Source organism: Eurytemora carolleeae, unplaced genomic scaffold (genome assembly GCF_000591075.1).
Source record: "Eurytemora carolleeae unplaced genomic scaffold, Eaff_2.0 scaffold339, whole genome shotgun sequence".
Classification (NCBI taxonomy): domain Eukaryota; kingdom Metazoa; phylum Arthropoda; class Copepoda; order Calanoida; family Temoridae; genus Eurytemora; species Eurytemora carolleeae.
The window spans coordinates 236,894-260,893 of record NW_019396264.1 but is presented as its reverse complement, the minus strand read 5'-3'; the positions used below and the strand labels follow the sequence as shown (position 1 = coordinate 260,893).

Sequence of the window (24,000 nt, the reverse complement as noted above, 5' to 3'; positions counted from 1 at the left end):
AACCCCAAATTCCTGTTGGCGACATCAATTTCTATTTTTAAAATCCTCTTTTGAAGTGTCAAAACAAATTTTAAGATTAAAATGTTGCTAAATTTTATTTTCATTTTCCCTGCAGATTACAGATTTGTTCTCCTCACACAGGGGTCAACAAAGTTTCTCTACAGGTAATTAACAATATTAAATTTAATCATTAAAAATATTTTTTTTACTAGCTTTAAAAATTAATTTGATTTCAGAGATATCTACAATCAGAAATTTCAAGGTAAAAAATAAATTCCTGAATATACGAAACATTATTTCAAAAACAAACTGACAGAATTAAACCTTCATATCAGCAACAAAGTGGATGATATCGTCGTATTTCTAGTTTAGAAAGTGTTCAATTCTGACCATTTTCATCATTGCCTCCTGCTACATAATCATAATCTTTGTAGAAATTGCGTTACGGTCCCTTAACAAGATTTGTTGGATTGCTTGGGAATATTACAGAATTTTTAATCATGCTAACTTTTCCAATCATTGCCTTGTCTTACTTTGCCTTGCCTTGCCTTGCCTTGCCTTGCCTTGCCTTGCCTTGCCTTGCCTTGCCTTGCCTTGCCTTACCTTGCCTTACCTTACCTTACCTTACCTTACCTTACCCTACCTTACCTTAACCTTACCTTACCTTACCTTACCTTACCATACTTTACCTCTTACTTGTTTCCAGGGTCGTGGATAAAACATCTTAAAAAAGTAGGATTTCATGAACACCCGGAATATTTTGCAGATCAATTGCAGAACCATCTCATAAGGTGAACGTTAGGGTGACACATGAGTGGGGTTAAAAACACATTGTTAGGGGTTCTATGGGGATGGGACCCAATATGAGCATTTTGTGAACATTTTAGATTAATCTGAGAATTGCATCAGGTGCAAGTTGTCTTTGGGTTTTCGGTAAAATCTTTTTTTTAATGGAGGTCAATGACATCTGATCCTAAAGTCGTGTAGAGAGTCACAATTAGAGACTTCATGCAAAAGTTTAGCTTTTTATCTCAAATTTTAGAATGAAATGCAACTTGAAAATCTGGTGTCGGAAAGTATCGAATTGTTCCCTATCCTTAACAAAAATTGAGTTTTTTTTTCGAAACAACATTAAGTGGGAGCAAAAAAAATGTTTTTGAATTTCAATTTTAAGGGTTGACATCACCCAGAGAACCTCTAGAGTCTGCACTTTTTGATTTTATGACTTTCACTTTTTCGTGTGTTAAACCAGATATATGAATACATAGCAAGAGTTTTTTATAATGTCGTATTCTCAACATATTTATGATCAAATGCCGCGAAAAAACGAGTTTAAAATATCTATTGCTGTCATTCATATTTTAGGGCTATTGATTTATCTTGAATTAAAAATTAAAAACAGTTTCTTAAGAATTATAAAAAAAACTTTTAACTCTACAATAATATTTGGATATATTTTCACAAACCCTATTCAACCCTATCAAGCTGCGAACATCTCAGAAGCTTTCTTTTTGTGCAGACCAATGATGAAGCATTACAGCTGTCATAAATTTTTAAATAAATTTCAAGACGACATTTTTAGCGCTTTTGCTATTAATTCTTATAAGTGAGATTTTTTCTTAAATTATACATATGAAAGAAAAAGAAGACGAGTTTTCTAGTTTCCACTGCAGTTTTAAAATAAATAAAACATAAATTGTTAACATCTAAGACAGTATTCTAATAAATAAAAAAACTGATTATTCTGTTACAGTCTTTATGAGAACTTACACCATAGTCGGAATTTTACAATGAAAGTTTTTTATCGTATTTTCATCTAAATTTGAACATTTGAAATGATTGCTCAAAACAAGTTTAATTTTACTATTTAAAATTTGTTGTGTTTTCAGAATAGCATACAACAACGTTTACCCTGCATTCAGATGTATAGATGGAAAGGTGGATAAATCTTCATACGAAGGATACTACCTTTACACATTTATAGGTTTGGTTTATAGAAAACTAGCTAAAGTGCCCGGCGATGTCCGTGGAATTTTTCAAAATCAAATTTTGAAAAAAAAATCGATCTATTTAGCCTATGTTACCCCTGGGGTACGTTGAAGGGTTTCCCTTAAGCAAATTTCAGCTCACTCGGTCCAGCCGCGTCTGGCCAGCTTTAGCTATGAGCGAAGAGCTTTAATTATTATACAGATAGAAATTTCTTCTTTATTATGCATGATGTATATGTATTTGTTTTTCAATGGTTATAATATCAATAATGAGAATAACAATAATAATGTTAAAAATAATATTAATGGATGGGGAGTCAGGAATATAAGTACTGGTATTTGGCCTCCAGGCACAGTTGCAATGGTATGTACTAAAGGGACTGTCAACGTATTTTAAAACGATCTTTCATTTACAAAATGCCATGCACCAATAAACAACACTACAGACTGTACATCTTTATCAGAAAAAATATTGACTTATCATTGTGTTACTCTTTTAAAAATGATAATTTTCAATTGCATTTCTAAAATAAATTTACTTTTGGATTTATGCAAGAACGAGACAGGAAAAGAACGATCTTTAATCAGAAACTATGTTGAACGTTCCTTTAAGGAATAAGTAACTTTTGTTTTGCCAAAGTATTTAATTTTTTTTAAATGTGTCAAAATGTATATTGTTTATGCACATTTTACTTATCCATTTCCATTTTTAATGTGATATTTTCTTTAAAAAAACACCTAATATTCTTAAAACCTTAATTTGTTTTTGTAAACTGAACTTTTATTTCAAATATATCAAAAACCGCAGAATGCCTTTGTAAACGAATCATACGTTAGTTATATTGGTTTTCATCGCAACTTCGCAAGCATTTCTAAAATTTTCTAATCGCTATATCTTTGCAACCTGATGGTGTAAACCTTTGATATTTTAAATTTAGACTGTTTAATCTAACAGAACAATTAATAATTTTAAAAATAAAATCTGCCAAGATAAAGGGATTTAAAAGTTACGGTTGAAGCAAGTTATTCATTTTTACCACAGATTTTTTGACACAATGTCCCTCAAACTTTGTTTGCGATTGAAAATGCATTTTTAAGGTTGGGTATGACGAGGCAGATGTGGGAGCAACATTCATTTCATACACTTCAGAGAGGTTTGTATCAGTCGATGAAAAATAATAATAATAATTATATTGTATTTTTAGGATAGTATTAAAGCTACAGGGTGTCCCAATAAACATAGGAATTTAGTGACGAATTCGATATCGTCTTTTTAAATAATTATTTGATTTAGTATAGTGATACCTACTGAGAAAGTTGTAATCAGTAAGAGTTTCGTCTGCTATGGTCACATGTTGTTTGTTTATGTTTTGACGTCTTCACTGCAGTTCAACTTGCGGAGACATTATCGACACATCTTTACAGTCTTTTACCATATTCATAAAATAAACTCTAGCAGACATAATAATATCATGGCTTTTGAAATTAATTCATAACAAAGACTAGATATCGAATTCGTCACTGAATTCCCATGTTTTTGGGACACCCTGTAGATAAAAGTGTAATTAGAATAAATTTTATCGCATAATTTATCTTTGTCATTATTTTAAATATTAGTGAACTGAAAAGTCGAGATTAATCTCATTAATAAATCAATCAATCAATAAATCAATCAACAAACTAATCAATTTAGTCGATTAATATTTGCTATTTGATTTGTTTTCTGAAAGAAATGAGTTTGTATCTTACACGCATCCTGTGGGACTAGATGATATACAATGGGTTTCAAAGGTAAAACAAAATAAAGATTTTAAAAAAATGATTTAGATATTTAATCATGATCTAATTTTCTTAAATTAAAAGATCAATTGACCCTTTTTATTATTTGTATACACTCCCTTTAATATTTATTTTGTTAAGTATCCTGGACAAAAATCACCAATGACAAATATAGTAAAGGTATTTCAGCTTGATTAAATTTAGCTTTGGAAAAATTCAAATAATTTCAGTCATGAGCAAGAGCACAAAGTACGTTATTATCTTAAAATGTTATTTGCTCTTCGAAATCCAGCTCAAAAGCTTTCTGATGGGCAAAGGGTCTTTTATGCTTATTGCTTTAAGAATCGTAACTAACAACAATTAAATGACATTGCCTTTGTCGCAAATTCAAATTTTCAAATTTCAAAGCTGATGGTGTAAACCTTCGATATTTCAAACTAAAATCATTTGATCGAACAGATCATAAAATCAGAGTTCGTGAAAAAGACTCAATTCTATTCAGGAATATGAACTGTTCATATTTTAGATTTACACGAAAATTACCGATCTAATAAAACAAGTGAAAACGTGTTTCATGCTTGCAGCTAATTTCATAGTTTGCCATGCCATGATGCCGAGCCTCATTTTTCAATATATTTTCGTTTTTAGACATTAAAACATCTTTTTAAAGTTTCCAATTTAAAATGGCAAACAAAAAACTTGAATGGTCAAATATTTTAAATTGTTAACTTCCATTAACTCCATTAACTACCCTTGTCAGGTTTTTGATATCTATACTTGGATTGGTCTGTTAATTAGGTAATTTATATATATTCTTCTATTATAAAGGCCAGAAATTATTCAACGGAACTCATTACTCACCTCAAACTTTGTAATCTTATATTTTTGTAACACGATTGTATAAACCTTGAATATGTCAAATTTGACTTCTTGATCTAGTAAAATTCTTAATTTGACATTTCTAAGGTCCACAAAATCAGGTTGCAAAAATACTCAAAAAATATTGTTTGATAGGAGTTATCAGATCCTCTTTTTTTTAAAGCTAAATCAGTTTATTTTGATAATTCAAACCATTTAATCATATGCAAAAAAAAGAATATTAATAAGTCTGATTTCAATTCTAAAATTTATTTTTTGATCTTAAAGAAGGAAAACACATGAGGCAAATTTAAATTATATTTGACTCAATTTATAAAGAAATTGAGCTTTTGCCACAAGCTCAAATTTTCTAATCCCTCGATCTTTGCAACTTGACGGTGAAAACCTTTTATATTTCAAACTCAGACTAATTAATCTAAAAGAATTTATAGTTTGAAATATCAGAGGAATAGCACGTCAAGTTGCAAAGATATAGAGATTAGAAAATCAGAGTTTGTGGCAGAAACTCAATTCCTTTAAATGCTTAGCACTGGCATAGCTAGTCTTGTGCTTATTGGTGTAGTGCATATACTAAGACATCTAGGCCTAAAACAGGTGAATATTCGGATTAACAACTTTTGAAAACATTTTTAGAGAAATTTACTTTAATTTGAGTAACAATCAAGGTGTCCCATCACGTTAAATTTACTTTAGTTTGAGTAACAATCAAGGTGTCCCATCACGCTAAATTTACTTTAGGTGTCCCATCACGCTAAATTTACTTTAGTTTGAGTAACAATCAAGGTGTCCCATCACGTTAAATTTACTTTAGTTTGAGTAACAATCAAGGTGTCCCATCACGCTAAATTTACTTTAGTTTGAGTAACAATCAAGGTGTACCATCACGTTAAATTTACTTTAGTTTGAGCAACAATCAAGGTGTCCAACTACGTTTTTGTAAAAATTAATTTCTTAGTTTAGACGAAAAAAAAATTATTAAAATATCCGTTTTTGGAAAAAGTTGGAATACTTAATTTTAGTTCGTTAAACTCCCCAAAATCCATTCAAAATCAAACAAATCACGGTGAAAAAGCTGAATTCTGAGACCCACTGAAAACAACCCCCACCATTGGATGAAATTGAAAAATCGCTTAATCTCAATATCCACTGTGGTAATTTTTAATCTGAAGATCCATAAAAAACTTTTAGTTTACTTTAATGGTATTAACTCTAGTAGTTGAGGGGGGCTCAAAAATACTTGATAACTCGCTTCCCTTCAACCAGAAGGATTATATACAGTTAAAAAAACTATGACCTGAGCTGAACATTTTTGTATTGGATCCTTAATCCCGATATCAAAAAACTCTGTATCCAATATGGACTCTTTTGATTTTCTTCTTAACCTTTTGGATATCCCTCCTGGATTCCGACCAATGAGAGTTCTCCATTTGATCGCGGGCAAAATCTAAAAATTCCTCGGGTTCTGATTTTCTGTTTGATTTGATCGACTTGATTAATTGATGCTTGATTTGATCGACTTGATTAATTGATTCTTGATTTGATCGACACTCTGATAGGTTGCAATTTAGTTATTTCTTGCAGACTACTGTAAGATTTAATTAATCCTAAGATTAATAAAAGAAGGAGATCAAGCATTGACCTCGATATCCACAATTTTAAAGTTTTCATCTCTACACTGTCGTAAGTATATTTATCATTTTCAGCCGGATAGCATAGCTGTAGCTTTAATGCCTTTAAGCCTACTGAATGCTGAGCCTATGCCGAACTGGTTTCTTGTCTCTTCTAAACGAAGTATTACATATTTATAAGTATTATTTTTTATACAATATGTTAAAGATGCAATCAGAGCTGGCTTCAAGAGTCTGTTAACATAACTTCAAGAAACCCTCTATGCAAAGATGTCAATGTCTGATATGCTTAAAATTATGAACTAAATATTAATGTTTATAAGATTGAAAAATGTCCAATCGCTGTTAATTCAATCATTTCTCCTATGGGAAAACAAAAAGAAATTATCAGAAATAAATTCTTTTAAACCTAGAAAAACCACAATATCTACCATAATCTTAATCAGATAAAGGTTTCCAGGGTACTGTTGTGAATCACAATGTCATCAATGAAGTTAAGCTTAAAGTCCCTTTAAGGGGGACATAGAGGGTACGCCTACTTGAAATAATTGATTAATTATAATGAATTTAAAAGGTTCCGTTGTGAATCATATTCGCTCTCTATAAATGGAGGGTTAATGTAAATTACGTCTACAGGCTCTTATTATTCCATTCCCAGTACTACGTACAGTTGGACTCATGAAACAATGGAATATGAAGACGACATTTAAACAATTTTATCTGGTATATCATGTTGTATTTAAAAATTGTTTTCCAATTCCATAGTTTTCTGATTAACACTGTAATATTGTACACTAATTAAGATATAAAAGGAATCTATTAAAGTTATTTTTTTCTTAAACAACAATTTTGTTTTTATAGTTTACTCTGGAAGCATTCTCCTTGTAGTCTGGGCTCTTTGTTCTGCTGTGATAACCTATGCTTTCTCAAGTAACCTAAGGTATAAAATAGAAACCTTCCTTTAGTTTCACGAACAGTTTCTTTAAATGATTTAAATTTCAGAGCTATCGTTCTCTCTCCCTCATATGAAACCCCAATTGACACTGCCCAGCAAATCGTTGAAAATAATTTAGTAAGTATTGGGTTCAAAAAAATTTCGCTAATGAATTTCAGTTTTCTGACAATTAATTTCAATTTTGTCCAAAAGGTAATGTTATGAATGTTCTCTTAAGTGTTTTTTTTTATCGAAACAAATAACCTGAATGTTTACTGACCTCGGATTTCCCGACCAACAAAGTTTTTTTATTTAACGATCGTTCATTATTAAAAACGAGAAACGATCGGTTTTGAAAACGACCGTTTTTAAAGAACCAATATTTAAAAAAACGATCGTTTTAAAAAAAGTGAAAACGATTCATCCCTAGTCAGAGCCTAATATGATAACAATTAGCAGTATTCTTTAAGAGAATGCAATTTGAAATATGATTAACATCTCATCTTGTAAAGCCTTTATTTGGTATTTCCACCTAACTGATGTTGTTGGTCAGAACTTATTGTACCGTTCAATATATCTTTTGTAAACTAGACAGATGGAGACATTAAAAATACGACTTTGTAACCTTTAAACTCCTCTAGCTTTTGTCGCATGTACATTGTACACACATATTGTAAATTCAAAAGATGTCTCCTCTATAGCTCTTGAATAGAAGAAGTTTTAATTAAAACCATATAGGACTTCATTCTTTACTTAGTTTGGAGTGTAACGCATGTAGAAATATTTTATTCAACAAAAGTAAAAAACTTATCAAATGTCATCTACATTCCTATAAAATTTCATTAACTTTTAAGAAAAAAAGAATACTTAAGTCGTGAATTACTTAAAAGAATTGCAACCCAATTGCATGTATTCTCTGAAAGCAAATAATCTAAGATTGAAACGTCTTGGATTAACACCATGAGGTTGCAAAGATATAATTTTCAGAAAATTTGAGTTTGGTGGCAGGACTCAATCCCTTTACTTAAAATAAAAACTTTATTATCCAACCATACGCTGTGAGGAGACACCCACCCATGTTGTTCCAAACTTCGAAAAAAATGTTTATGGTTCATAAAAACTTAGGCCGAATTAAAAAAATTTGAGCCACGGCTTAAATTTGAGATGCGGCTCAAATATGATCGGTTCCTCTTAAAATTGTATTCAAAATTTCAAGATTTAAGCCGGCGCTCAATTGAAAATGGTTTTTGGCAGATTTGAGATGCGGCTCAAATTCATTCAATTCGGTCCAGAGGGGGCGGAAACGTCATGTATATGTGTCTGTACCAAAAGAGTGTGTGATAAAGTTTACCGAACCGAAGGCGTGTATTGTTGGTATATACAGTACATGAGAATCTCGGTATTTGTACAGTCTAGGAGAGTACATTTATTTATTGTTAATTGTTTATTTGAAAATAAATTGAGTATACATGTAATATATTATTTATACATTTAAGTCAACACTATAAAGCCAAATTTTCGAGCAAAGAATATAATTTGATTAAAGTTTACAATAAACTACTCGATATTCAAGCTTAATTATAATTGACGACATTGTTCTGCAATTTCCTTGACTGTAATCATGTTGTGTGCCTGTGCCAAAAGAGTGTGCGTTTTTAATAACGAACTCGTCTGCAAAGCAGTGCGACTGGCTTCCTCACGCCAGACCAGCGCCATTTCCCTTTCCTTTATTCCTATTCCCTGCCTGATTCTGACTCTTGTAAGGTATCCTTAGATTTCTAATTAAATGTTCGTGATTTCGATATGTTTTATTCTTGCAAATTGGTAAACTTTCGCATATTAGTTTTTTAGATTCCTATTGTTGGAACACAGGAGTTGGTTTACACTTTTCTAAATTTCTCCACCAATCCTTGGTTTGTGAAAGTAGCACAGCTGGCTATCCCGCCAACATCTACGGTAAACGAAATAGAATTTTTGCGACATTATTGCTACACCTTTGTGACCTCGTAGCTTCTCTAGCTCTGAATTTACGCATAAGTATCAGAAATACAAATTAATGTGTTTCTCAATATCTTATTATATTGGGACTGTAAAGTAAAAATGAAAGGGGGTATAAGCATTTAAGAAACCTAAGCATTTAGGAGTTGATCGAGACCCATAAGAGCTCTATCTGATGTTCCTGTTTCGAGAAATTGATATTGAACTGTTAAATTTATACGCAAATTTATGTATATAAAATTTTTCATAAAGATCGTAGGTATAAACAGATCATATTCAGCAAATTATACGCAACCAACCTGAAAACGACGATATCCCAGAGGAACCTGCAAAACTTTTCTAGGTTTGCTACTTTTATAATTGATAATATAATTAATACGTCCGTGGTTCACCGACAAAGGGTCAAACGACACAGGGTCAAACGACATTGGGTCAAACGACAAAGGGTCAAAAGCGCGACAAAGGGTAAAACTACAAAGAGTCAAACGACATAGGGTCAAAAAATGCGACAAAGGGGCAATTTTTTTTTTGATTTTGACATCTGTTACAGTTAGTATTTATTTATTATTATTTAGGGTTAGGTCAGCTAAGTTAAGACACTTTTTGGGCCAAGCGCTGCCGCTAGGACAGGCTAGGGGGCCCGAGCGCTGCTGCCACGGGTTAGGTTAGTAAAGACACTTTCTGGGCCGAGCGCTGCGGGTAGGACAGGCTAGGGGGCGGAGCGCTGCGGCCACATGGTCAATTATATCCATGTCTAACATATAAGATCCAAAATTGATAGGAGGGTTGCGAGTTTCCTATGATTCAAATAAAAAATAATTTTATCATTTTGACCTTTTCTCGTTTGACCCTTTGTCGCACTTTTGACTCTTTGTCGTTTGACCCTGTGTCTTTTGACCTTTTGTCGTTTGACCCTTTGTATTATGACCCTGTGTCGTTTGAACTTTTGTCGGTGAATCCGTATTACGTGACCAGAACTCCCACCAATGGCAGTGCAGTTTCATTGTCACGTGATACAGACGGAGACAGGAACATTAGATAGAATTCTTATGGGTCTCGATCAACTCCTAAAATACTCCTTTTATAGGAGTGATGGTTGAAAACATGCAAGATTTCAATTTAAAGGAATTGAGTCTTTGTCACAAACTCAAATTTTCTAATCCGTATATCTTTTAAACCGGATGCTGTAAACCTTTGATATTTCAAACTTAGACTTTTTTATGTTACATAATTCATAATTTGAAATATTAAAGGGATACGACATTGGGTTGCAAAGATATATGGATGAGAACATTAGAGTGTGTGGAAAAGACTCAATTCCTTTAATTTGTTGACATGGGTGTAAGCACTTCTAAATGATTCTTAATTTTGAATGATTTAATATGGATTTAAACTGTAATCTCAAGTATGTCTTTTTTGTTACTTTTTATAAATTAAAGAGTCAGCTATGAAAATTGGAAAAATCCAAGTTTTTGCAAAAGATATTGAGGTTTTGCCACAAACTCTGATTTTCTAACCCCTATATCTTTGTGAACCGATGTCGTAGATCTTAGATATTTCAAACTGTGAAGTCTGTTTGATCAAATAGTTGTAGGTTGAATTTTCACAGGTTTTCACCATTGAATTGCAAAGATATAGGGATCAGAACATTTGAATTTGTGGCTAAAACTCAATTCCTTTATTCCAAGAGTGGAATATTGTTTCAGCGACTTTTTGAAGATCTAAACAGATGCAATTGAATTTTATACAATCAAATTTACAAAGTTCTTTAGTCGTAAGTCATGTTTAAATCCAGTTTCAAAGTTTCATTACGTCCGAAAAAAGTAGATATTTTTGATGGGAAAATAATACGTTTTCTTTAGATGGAAAGTTTTTCCAATTGTGAAATAGTTTTTGATAAAATAGTTCTGAACATTCCGTAATTTAAAGTATGTGTTTCTCAAAGACTTGGCTAATTAGCAAAGTTTTGTTGTTTCCTGTTTAGGATGAAAAATTTGATGCTATTCTAGCAGGAACTAGTGTTACCTCTAATACTCAGGTCTGTACATCCTTACGCATAAACCATGAGACGGCGAAGTTTTAGTTTCTTTAAACTGTTTGTTTTATTGTTTATATTTATTTAGGATTTATTGCTTAACTACATTAGTCAGGATCCAACCTTAAGTCGCCTAAATAAACTTAAACCGCCTATTTTCTATTTTAGCAAGGTAAATTATACTTTTAAAGACTGAGGTCAGGTTAGTTCATTTTTAACTTTTATTCTGAAAATTTAGCGTTAAACAATACTTTATCTTGTAAACAATACAATACTTTTTCATTGTAAACAATACAATACTTTATCTTGTAAACAATACAATACTTTATCTTATAAACGATACAATACTTTATCTTGTAAACAATACAATACTTTATCTTGTAAACAATACAATACTTTATCTTGTAAACAATAAAATACGTTTTCCTTGTAAACAATAAAATACGTTTTCCTTGTAAACAATAAAACACGTTTTCCTTGTAAACAATAAAATACGTTTTCCTTGTAAACAATAAAATACGTTTTCCTTGTAAACAATAAAATACTTTTTCGTTGTAAACAATAAAATACGTTTTCATTGTAAAATACTATTTTATCCAAGTATCGTGAAACTATCAAGGTTAAAGGGACTAGACTCAATTTCAAGTGGAATTTCATTAAAAATTCACAACGCGGATTCTCTTTTCAGCCTCTGTCAGAGCAAATATGATGAAAACGGTAAAACTATGGATGAAATCTGGGTTTGAATTCCCCGATCGTTATTTTACTTATTCGTACAGAAAACTATTTATTGCATGTGAAGATAACAAAATAAGATTCATTCTTCCATGCTATGAGCCTCATTGTGCGGCGCGCGGACTCGTCTATTCGCTCTCTTTTAGCGCGCATCACTTTTAGCCTGGTCTGAGCAGATTTTAAGAATAACTCCTGATAGTATGGTTTGTATTCATAAAACATCATATATTATTGCTGTAATTTATATATGTCTAATGATTCTTTATTTTCCACAGAACAAACTACGATACCATACTAATTAATGCTCAGATATAAAATAAAGGGTGCCCGTGCCAATCTTTAACTTGAGGATCACTTAGAATTCCGTGTACTGTCTCTTTAATTAATAATTTCCCGGTGAATTGATCAGCTGTTTTAGCAGAAATATTGCTAACAATTAAAAAAATAAAATATTACAATGTAAAGTGATCGGTCTTTATATCAATATAATGTAGACGACTTTTATATATAAGTTTTGATTTCTAGCAACATTGTTTAAAATCACAAGTTAACAAAGAGAAGGTGTTAAATGACATGTTTTCTTTGTTTCCATGTTTATGTGTATCTGTATGTTGAAAGCTTGGTAGAAACAAAATATTATAAGTCGTCTTCATTGTATTGATATATACGACGACGAAACTGTATGTAAGGAGAGGATAAGATTTTACTATGTTGGTTGGATGGTTCAGAAGAATTCTAAATGGAGAATTCATCTGGATAATCATATACTGCTCTGTGACCAGGTACAAACAACATATTTATTGAGATCCGGCCTTTCCTCAACATGTTTGCCCGGAAAAAATGTCGACATTTATTATTTTTGAAAATGCACAAATTAAAGCAGAACCATCCGTAAATATATCGGGAACAATTAAAAACGGTTAATTTTTAATAGGAAAGAGGCGGAAGTGCCATGAACACCTTGAATACAGTGAGAACCAGAAAACTCTGGAATAGGATGACTTTTAATTGTTATAAGAACAAGATGCATTTTGCAGCGGAAACGGACCCATTTAACTATAAGTGATTTATAAGTTACTAGTTATAATATTTGAGTTCTGACAACGTTAAATACACTTGAGTAGTTCTTTAATGTCGTTTTCCTATTCCACAGTTTTCTGGTTCTCACTGTAGCAATATTTGACATTTATTTTAATAATGGTTGGTTTCTACAGCGTGTCTTCATGCAATTTTCAGTGTATACTTTGGCTGGTTTTTATCTTAAAATCTTATATATTTAGGCTGGTTTTTATCTGAAAATCTTGTATATTTAGGCTGGTTTTTATCTGAAAATGTTGTTTATTTAGGCTGGTTTTTATCTGAAAATCTTGTATATTTAGGCTGGTTTTTATCTGAAAATCTTGTTTATTTAGGCTGGTTTTTATCTGAAAATCTTGTATATTTAGGCTGGTTTTTATCTGAAAATCTTGTATATTTAGGCTGGTTTTTATCTGAAAATCTTGTATATTTAGGCTGGTTTAAATCTGAAAATCTTGTATATTTAGGCTGGTTTTTATCTGAAAATTAAAAGAACTATGATTAATACAGCTGTAAGTGAACATACCATATCTGACAGGGTGAGTTTTATTATTTGTTTTATTTCTTAAAAAAGTCCTGCATTATATCATTTTGAATTAAAAATAGACTGGTTCTATTTTATGCATTAATGGGGTTTTAGGCATAATTTAAAGTAGGAGCATCCACGGTTCACAACAGTACCCTTGAAACTTTATATATAGAAACATTTGCAATTTTTGAGTTCATTGTTTTTAAGCTGTTATATATTTAAGGAATACTAATAATTACGTTGTAGAAGTTGCAGAGTATTCACATTAGATTTTTTAAATATTCTGGATTTTTCAGCAGCCTTAAGTTCACACAGAATGTACATTCCTTCCAGGTTTACGGCTTTTTACACAAAATTGAAGAGATATACTCACTGAGTTCTCTGTCTTCTGTCCTCCTCTTACTGTTGTAAATCTGAGATGCTCCTCTTTTCATAGAAGGTCCCTTTAAGTTACCCTTACAGTTCATTTAACGCAGTGTTCTAAAGAAAACATAATTTACCTTTTTCAATTGGGTTTTCTTTCTAATACAGGGTGTCCCAATAAATATGGGAATTGAGAGATGACATGAAAGTCGTCTTTGATTTCTGATATTTAAGGAACTAGGCTTTTAGGGCGCTTCGCGCCCATCTTCTATTTAAATTGTGAACATGTTCTTTTTGTTTACATTTTAAAACAAAGAAGAAAAATTTTTTGTGGATTTAAAAAAAAAATTCGCGGATTTTCAAGAATTTAATTTTTTTTTACAAAATTAAAAACCTTTAAAACACATTTTTTTAAATTTTTATCATTCATAAACCTTCCCTGTGGTCACGTGATATCCCACACAAAATTTGGGCCCGATCGGTTTAGCCGTTTTGACGTTTATTGGATACAAACAAACAAACAGACACCCAAACAGACAAACAGACAGACAAGCCAAATTTATATATAGATGGCAAAGAAAGTATAAAAACGAGGCTGTACGTCTCATGAGCTTTTCAAAAAGTGGTCTACCTTTCTTGAGTCTAAAATATTGACGAACATTTGAGATATTAAGACAATTTCAATTTATTGAATAATTTGAAATTTGTACACATTTTGCATAATCTCTATAAAATTTTAAGATTTAAAAATGGTAGAACACATTTGAAAATCTATATAAGATGTATAAACTGGAATACTTCATTAATCGCGTGAATGAAAAAATGCCACATGGATCGAAGACAATATGAAAGTCGTCACTTAGTTCCCATGTTTTTTGGGACACCCTGTACATATGCACTTAAAAACACACATCTGTTGAATGTTTCTCCTTTTCGTTTGTTTTAAATATAAAGGAATTAAATGATTTATATATTTCTGAAATTGTTCAGGACGCATTTTAGCTTACAAAGGGAGGACCAGTTTTGTCTACCACTATGGTTTCAGTAGAAGTACATATTTCCATTTACTGATAGCGCCGATTGAAGGCTTCATAACTCTAATTGGATAATGAGATAGATATGAAAGAAATTTTTTCTAATGGTTTAGAACAGACAACAAACACACGACTGAACCCTGATTGGATCAGGCGCTAATGGACTTGGCATACAGGAGTGCTACAAAACATCCAGAGCGTAGCAAGGAATGTTATGTAAACAAAACTGGTCTTCCCTTGGTAAATTATAATAGACTTATAAATTTCCCGGATTTTTTCTCGAAAAATTCGCAGATCGGGTCAATATTTGACTTAATTGTCCAAATTACAATTAAGATTTTCTTATTTTTAAGGAAAAAATGAGAGTGGAACACATCGCTGTAGCATTTATGCTATTGGGAATTGGATACATAATTTCAACATTAGGAATGTTTTTTTTATGAATTTCAAATTGAGTTTTGTTGGTTTAATCTGAAGATATACTCATGGTCTGTATAATAATTATTTAATCCTATCCCTGATATGGGTACTTGAAAATCAGGATACGCTGGTGGGGGGGGGGGGGACAATTTGAGCCCCCCCCCAAATTCTATGTTTGATGTCCAAAATATGACATATGATGCATAATTGAAAAGCTCCTCTGCTCTACTTTTAGAATCGGCAAAAAATTAGCAAATTTCCGAAAATTGAAGTTTTTATTGCAAAATCCAATTATATACAGTTTAACCCGGTTCGTACCAGGCACATCAAAAGAATTTGTTAAATGTCTTCTTCTTAACCTGATGAGGAAATGCGCCCGATATATAGATTTTTTAATTAAATAATCATATAAAGCGATTTAAAACCATTCCCGCATAATTTATGGCTATTTATTATTTTTTCCAATTATTGAGATCTAGGTACAGTGAAACCCTTAATAACGAATACATCGGAAGAATTTATCAAATGTCGTCTTGACAATTTTTCAATGAGTTTTATACTATACTAGAAATTCAAGGCGCTTCGCGCCCTTCTTTCTAGCCTTAGAGGGCGCTTCGCGCCCATCTCCTAAATTAATTGTGAACATGTTCTCTTTGTGTACATCGTAAAACTAAACAAAAATAATTTGCGGATTTTTACAAAAAATTTCGCGGATTTTCAAAATTTTAAAAAATTTAATGACGATCGAATTTTGATAGAGACAAATATTTGAAATTTTGATGATTCATAAACCTTCCCTGGGCTCCCTAGATGTCCCACAAAAAATTTGGGCCCGATCGGTTCAGCCGTTTTGACGTTTATTGGATACAAACAAACAAACAAACAAACAGACAAACAAACAGACAAGCCAAATTTATATATAGATTACGTAAATTTCAGTATTTGCGAAAATAAATGAATTTGCGGTAACAGTTTTAAAGAGTTCCATATAATCATTTAATTAAAAAACTAAATATCCGCAGCATTCCATTCTCAGAAAGTGAAGAATACGACTTTTGATGGATTCTTTCGATTTTTCGTTATTAAGGGGTTCACTGTATAATAGTATAAAACACACTGACTTAATGTAAAGACGACATTTTATAAATTCTTTTGGTGACTCCTAGGTTCCGGGCAAAGTAAAAGTGATTTCAAAAAATGATTAAATATACATTTTTGAAAAGTCGTTGATCATGCCATATTTAAGATATACAAAATTTTTGTCATATGCTATTAAAAAGCTAAAAATTATCAAAATCTGACAACCAAAGTGGGTCAATATAAAGATTTAGTTTGACCCCCCAAAAAAGTACCCATTCAAGCAGAACAGTGTGCCTGAGGACTCCGGCAATTTTAAGGTTTAAGGGAGGGCTATGGAAATTTAGGAGAAGTCAGAAAATTTCAACAGCCTCAGACCAATACTTTTTGAGTTATGTAAAAAAACTACAAGGGGGGGGGGGTCAATTCGTGCATGCTGCAGTGCCGGCCGCCAGGGGATTTCGGGAATTGTTTATAATCTTTAAAATTGATGAACAATTTTAAAAATAATTTTGTCTTCTTTGAAAACGAAAATATAAAAAAACGATTGATAGGGTTTTTGTTTGAAATGCAAAAAGCCAGAAATGCCAGAAAGAAAAACTTATTTCTGTAATGTTCTAGTCCTTTAAATAAATATATCGAAAAGAATTAAATATAAAACAGAAAACAAACTTATTTAAAAATCAAAGAGATTGAAAGGGACACAAAGATGTGATACAAAGTGAATCTCAATTTTTAGAGATTAAGTCTGACTCCCAATGGTACCTTTAAAAGCTTTGTCTGCCCAAAAATGAATAAGATATCCCTGGATTTCTCTTTGAAAATTTGATTCTATTGTGGTAAAAGTGACTTGTGGAGTTCTACCGTAGAAACAAATAAATCGTCAAAAGGAGACATTGCATCTATTACATATGTGTGTTGAATTTGGGCTCTGTAAGTTCATTGGTGCCGGAGATAAAAAATCGGAGCCGACGGAGGTACCTTATCCCATATCTCCGGTCTCCGAACGGAGATATCAAAGATTTGACGTCATATCCTGTTCCTAGATCATCAGACGATTATAAATGCAAAAGTAGAACCGGCTAACACCATTATTTTCTGAGATATTGAAAAATGTCATAGATGCAACGCCTCCTTATACCAAGTTTCAGGATCAGACAAACTTTAACTTCAGATGAAGGTATGCACCGTTGTGAATTAGGCAGGGCCCCTATTTTTAAATTTCACGTCCCTTAAAACTAGAAAAATATAGTTGTTAACACAAATTCGAAATATAAGGAAGACAATTTTACCCCGACTCAGATGCCGTTGACTATGTTCAAGACATGTGAATCTATTTCCGCCGGTCCGCCCACATGTCACCCTGGCTCCTTCGTTCCCCCCTCCACCCCTATACACATCCCAGCCCCTCAGTCAGGTTAGGAGAGTTGGGCTAGTAACAGCTCCGACACAGGGAGCCTCTTGACTCCTTCATGATGATGATACAGATACTCAGCTAACAGCAGGCATGCTTATACCTCTGATCTCCCTAGTAATTTCTTGAGAAGCTTACTTAGGAAACATATACCTGGCTCCGACCAAAGTTTCCGCTATCTCGAGTTGCATTTCCTTAGTTCCATTGATAAGCCCTGTTGTTCCAGTTCCTGTTGATCTGCTCCACCAACATGAAGCTCTACAACACTCCCATGAAGTGCCGACAAATATTCATCATTAATTCCTTTGTTAATTTCTAAACTAGAAAAATTAGTCCCTTAAAACTAAAAAATTAGTCCCTTAAAACTAAAAAAAATTAGTCCCTTAAAACTAGAAAAATTAGTCCCTTAAAACTAAAAAAATTAGTCCCTTAAAACTAGAAAAATATTGTTCCTTAAAACTAGAAAAATATTGTCCCTTAAAACTAGAAAAATATTGTCCCTTAAAACTAGAAAAATATTGTCCCTTAAAACTAAAAAAATTAGTCCCTTAAAACTAAAAAAATTAAATTAGTCCCTTAAAACTAGAAAAATATTGTCCCTTAAAACTAGAAAAATATTGTCCCTTAAAACTAGAAAAATATAGTCCCTTAAAACTAGAAAAATATTGTCCCTTAAAACTAGAAAAATATAGTCCCTTAAAACTAGAAAAATATTGTCCCTTAAAACTAGAAAAATATTGTCCCTAAAAAGTATTAAAACAGATGTATTCTGGTTTGGTCAGCTAAAGGTGTGTAAAAAAATTAAATATAATATTTAGCTTTTATTTGAGAAATTGATAAAAGACAAAATCATAAATGTAGACTTAGCTTTTCTGAGAAAAACCAGATTTTCTTTTATTTCAGACAAAGCAAATATTGATCAAGGAGCTTTAATGAAAACTTGAATTATAAAAGAAACAGTAATATAAAATACAAAATACAAAATATAGAATATAAGACTTTACTAATATAAAATTAAATGTTATGCACTATTCTTTTACTAGCTTTACTTTGGTAAATTATAATACTAGGCTTACAAACAATTGTGAACTTTTTCTATTTGCATAGATTGAAAAACAAACGCGGACAAAAATTCGCGGATTTCATAAAAAAATGTGGATTTTCAAAATAAAATGAAAATCGGATTATTTTAATCATCCAGAAACCTACCTTGGGTTCACGTGATGTCCCACACAAAAGTAAAGTTTAATTGGATTTTCTTTTTAAAAATTCGATAAAATAATGTTTAAAATTTTTTTGAAAAAAGGCTTAAATTTTTCTTTTTTAAATTTCTTCATCGTCTAAAAGTTTGTTATATCTAGAAATAACCTGAACTGTGTCTGTATTAAGGAAAGTGCACCAAATAATTATGATAAATGTTTGCAAAATGTTGTCTCAACTTCTCTACTTTCAAGTTAAGAAAGTTGAAGGTATTTAAAGTGAGCGAAGAAAAATGAGCCGCCTTTCAACAAAGTTGGGAAGAAAACTAAGAACGATAAAGTTAGAATACTTGTTTCAAATTAATTTGTTTCAAAATTTACGTGGTGTTGGTCAAAGTTTGGGAGGAGGGGGCAAAATGAGTTAATTCCATAAACCTCTTATTTATGTCAAATAAGGATTCCCGCCTAAGAATTTTGTCTGAGCGAAGTCTCTAAGTTGTTTAAATGTTATGTTATATTTAAGAATCTCGAACGAAAACTCGCTTTTTGATTGACAACTCAAAAAAGGATATTTTAACCAGCTACTCTGACTACAATAAGGTTTAGGCGTGCTACCGGGGCCCCTAAATCTTTTCTATATGGCTGTTAGAATCTATTTATATATTTAGATTATCCCGAAACTGCCAGGCTGTGTTTTCTCGTATTTTTGCTTTATAGTATATACTTATATCTGAACGGGAAAAATAGTTATAAATTGAAATCAATATAAATCAATCAAAGCTACAATTGAAACAATGTTTGTAAATGAAATATGTTAATTTTGTTTATTCTCAACATGAAACACAAAACAAATGCATTTTAAGTATTGTGACAAAAACGAGTCAACCTCCCTAACCCCTAAAATACCCCACCGTGGCCGGGGGGGGGGGGGGGGGAGGGCACAGTAAACTAGGGGTTCTGGATATTGAGCCTCAAGTTTGGAACCTATTTGCACCTTTCTAAATGTTGAAACCTATTTGCACCATGCACCCCTCTAAATGAATATTTTTTGTATTTGCTTTTGCGCACTTTTTGGTTGGCTTATATATCTTACGTGTACGCTTTTAACACTATTTTCCACAGATTTTGAATGAGAGGAAAAATACGACTGAACATGTGTTGATATACAGACAAGATTTNGGGGGGGTCACTCTTACAAGGATTTTCAATGATGAATTAAAATGTACAACCAAAAAATTCTTTTTCGAGGCACGTTGAAAAGATATCCCTTTTTTCCCTCTGTTACACAAAAATATCGTCTTTGATTTTTAAAATTCAAAATGTACATCAACAAAAAAATGGTTTCTCAACTCAATGTGATGAACTTTTACTGAAACCCTGTTGAATGGTGAAGGATTGGGTGTCTTCTATATTGCTCTTTATTAAGTACAATTTGCTGAGAATACTGTAAAGCAAACTGGATTAAGGATTTTTGATTGTTACCCTGCGGGGTATAATCAAATATATATTGACACAGCCACTATAGAACTGAAAACCCAATATTTTAGCATCTCTCCAACACAGAGCTCAGGAAAGGTTTAAACATATATTTATTTGAGTAAATATGGAGTACATCTGATTCTGTACACGCTTAAGAACTACTAGCTACTGGATTGCAGACTGTTTTCTTGTTCACGGCTTTCCTCTTTCTGTATAGAAGACGACATCTGGTCGCTACAATCAGAATCTACAGTTTTTACAAAACAATATATTTTAACAATATCTTGACTAGCTCTAGGTCACGTAAATGAATTTTTATGATATGAAGATTACCTATCATTTTGGTACGCCATATGAAAAAATTCAATTTAGAATTATTAAACTAAACCGTGGTTCTCCTTGTAGCAAAAATCGTGGAAACATGATTTTCTGCAAAGCTGAAGTACGTTGTACATATTAATAATATAATATTGTAAACTTGGACATAATGGCAATATTCATTGAAACAGCGTTTCAATTAAATACTTAACATGATTAGCTTAAATCATGCGACATACTTAAATTACGATATAAACATGTTCAAAGATAGATTAACTGCATTATATCTATTCTCTCTAATCTTATAAATATGTAGATTAAACTTTAAATGTGCGATAAATACATAATATGATGGTCTTAATCATGTAATGTAGATAATATCATAGGAATTGTAACTACGTCAATTCCTGTTAACTTTGTGACATTAGATATAAAAAAAATTAGTTCTATAGAGTAACTCCGTACTGTTTACTGCGAGAGAGTAAACCTGAAACCTTGAAGCTTGTATTCAGGTAGATCGTCCGCTTTTATTTTTTGAAGCGATATATAGCTAGGCTTGCGTCACTGTCAGACTTTTAGAGTGGATCGTCCCCATCATTTGGGATAGACTTATAGCTTGTTGATAGCTAGGCTTGCGTCACTGTGAGACATTTAGAGTGGATCGTCCCCATCATTTGGGATAGACTTATAGCTTGTTGATTGCTAGGCTTGCGTCACTGTCAGACATTTATAGCGGATCGTACCCATCATTTGGGATAGACTTATAGCTTGTTGATTGCTAGGCTTGCGTCACTGTCAGAAATTTAGAGCGGATCGTCCCCATCATTTGGGATAGACTTATAGCTTGTTGATAGCTAGGCTTGCGTCACTGTGAGATATTTAGAGTTGATCGTCGCCATCATTTGGGATAGACTTATAGCTTGTTGATTGCTAGGCTTGCGTCAATGTGAGACATTTAGAGCGGATCGTCCCCATCATTTGGGATAGACTTATAGCTTGTTGATAGATAGGTTTGCGTCAATGTGAGACACTTATAGCGGATCGTCCCCATCATTTGGGATAGACTTATAGCTTGTTGATAGATAGGCTTGTGTCCTTATGAGACATTTAGAACGGATCATCCCCAGAATTTGGGATTGGTATATATTTAGCTTATTGATAGCTAGGCTTATGTCCTTGCGTTGCATGCAAAGCACTGTGTTAGTAGCTGGATTTTAATAACCACGCGTGTAAACTTGTGTGGCATTTAGAGCCTGGGATTTAGTACTGGTTGAGTTTGATAGCGGACTGACCTGGATAGATACGTTCGAGAACTTGTTATGGAGTAAGTGTTTACTACATCCTGAGTTCCCCAATCTAAATTTGTGGCAAATTGGTCAAGAAGTTCATGAGTTATGATTGGAGATCCACTCAAACGACAGACAGACACCCTTACAGAGATTACCACTTAATATATATAGATATCATGCACTTTTTGCTTTGCATCGTCTCTATACGTCGTAGAGACTATTTTCTTCTGACTGTCCACAAATGATGTTTTCCTATATTACTTGACTTAACACTAATGGTTTCTGCAGTCTGCAATGGTTATTTAGTATACTGGAGACTAAATGGAACCAATGTTAATATAAAAAGTAGAACAAATTAGTATGCAAATATTTACATACAGTGATAACCAGAAAAGTTCGAAATAGGAAGACGACTTTATAGCAATACTTAGGTGTACTTGATGTTGTTATAAATTATCAACTAGTTGTACTATTCACTTACTAAATAACTAATTGAGTGAAATGGACCTGTTTACGTTGAACAATTTCTGTGTCCCCATGCAATCAAAGTCATAACATGAGTCTCAAAGTCATCTTCCTATTCCAGAGTTTTCTAGTTATTACTGTATATATACGTTTGGTTTATCATAACAGAGTTGAATAATGTTCAGTTTATAATCTTCTGAACATGTTACGCGAGCCATGCTGCGTATAGAAAGTCTGTTTGTCGCCCCTGCGTATTTCTGAGTTTCTCCTGAAGATCTGTACGGAATGTATTGTGAAAGAAAACTAGTTTAGGAACTGTTTACAGTCCGACTGCGCAGACGCAAGATTTCTCGCGGAGTAGTAGTTCAATTTATATTCAGTATATGTTTATTCGTTTTGCAAGTATTTTCCGTGTTCAGAATTCTGGGATCACCGTGGTAATTATTTTATATATATCTATGTTTATTGGTTGATTCTAGTATGATTGATGATTATGTATTTGTTTATTGGTTCCTAGCCACAGTTTTTTAATGCCTGAGTGGATTATTTGTTATATTTGTATGATTTTCACTCAAAGCTTTTTCTGTGGGTTTATTAAACTTGTTTAGATTGAAGGCTCAGAGAAATAAACGTTCGGAACCTTACTATTCTCCTTTTATTATGAAGAGCGTTGAGAGAAGGGAGTCTTACGATCCAATCCTGAGAAATACCACACGGTACATATATTAGGTCTTTAGGGAAATCGCTAAGTAGCGAAACAGTTATAACATTATCTGTACCCTAACTACGTTCATTAATTTCTGAGAAAACCTATCGGTCCATATCATTAACATGTACTATAAAACCAATCAATAATTTAAATATAGATTAATTGGATATGGATCTTTGCTTTATTACGTTAAGACACATATTATTTCTCTTGTAGAAAGCATCCAGCTCAAGTTGTATCTGTACTATATATACAGAAGAATACATATTGAATCGTATCTGGATTGATACAGACTAAAATTTTATTGATCAGACATTGAGTTCGAGAGCGAGTTGTATCTGTACGATACACATTGAAGAATACATCTGGATTAATACAGATTAAAGTATTATTGTAGAACATTGAGTTTCTAGAGCAATTTGTAGCTGAACGATACAGACTTAAAAGAAACTATTGGAGTAAGGCGTTTGTTACAAGTTTATCTATTTTTAAAAAAATCCCTCTCCCCTTTCCAACCACATGAACCCAGCATGAGTATTGTTAAATTAAAAGCTTGAGTTTGAAGAGTGGTGGAGTCTAATATCTCTCTGTGATTCAATCCTTTGTACTGTGTAGAGATGAATACTAGGTTTACCAGGTTTCAGGTTTATA

General features: G+C 32.4%; 1 protein-coding gene and 1 long non-coding RNA gene across 2 annotated transcripts; both read left to right on the top strand.

Moving 5' to 3' along the window:
- The first annotated feature begins 106 nt into the window (after positions 1-106).
- On the top strand, positions 107-1,973 carry LOC111699643 (uncharacterized). The gene is made up of 4 exons (XR_002764789.1): positions 107-164; positions 237-262; positions 707-791; positions 1,890-1,973. It is a non-coding gene; the product is annotated as an uncharacterized LOC111699643 (long non-coding RNA).
- Positions 1,974-2,301: 328 nt separating this feature from the next.
- LOC111699649 (uncharacterized) lies at positions 2,302-15,483 on the top strand. Its single transcript, XM_023470373.1, has 15 exons — positions 2,302-2,352; positions 3,087-3,142; positions 3,719-3,779; positions 3,909-3,947; positions 4,528-4,565; positions 5,174-5,240; positions 6,350-6,437; positions 7,136-7,214; positions 7,277-7,346; positions 9,060-9,164; positions 11,191-11,244; positions 11,330-11,413; positions 12,666-12,758; positions 13,521-13,592; positions 15,333-15,483. The coding sequence occupies exons 1-15, from the start codon at positions 2,350-2,352 to the stop codon at positions 15,420-15,422; spliced, it is 999 nt and encodes a 332-aa protein (XP_023326141.1). The 5' UTR covers positions 2,302-2,349; the 3' UTR covers positions 15,423-15,483.
- The last annotated feature ends 8,517 nt before the right edge of the window (positions 15,484-24,000 follow it).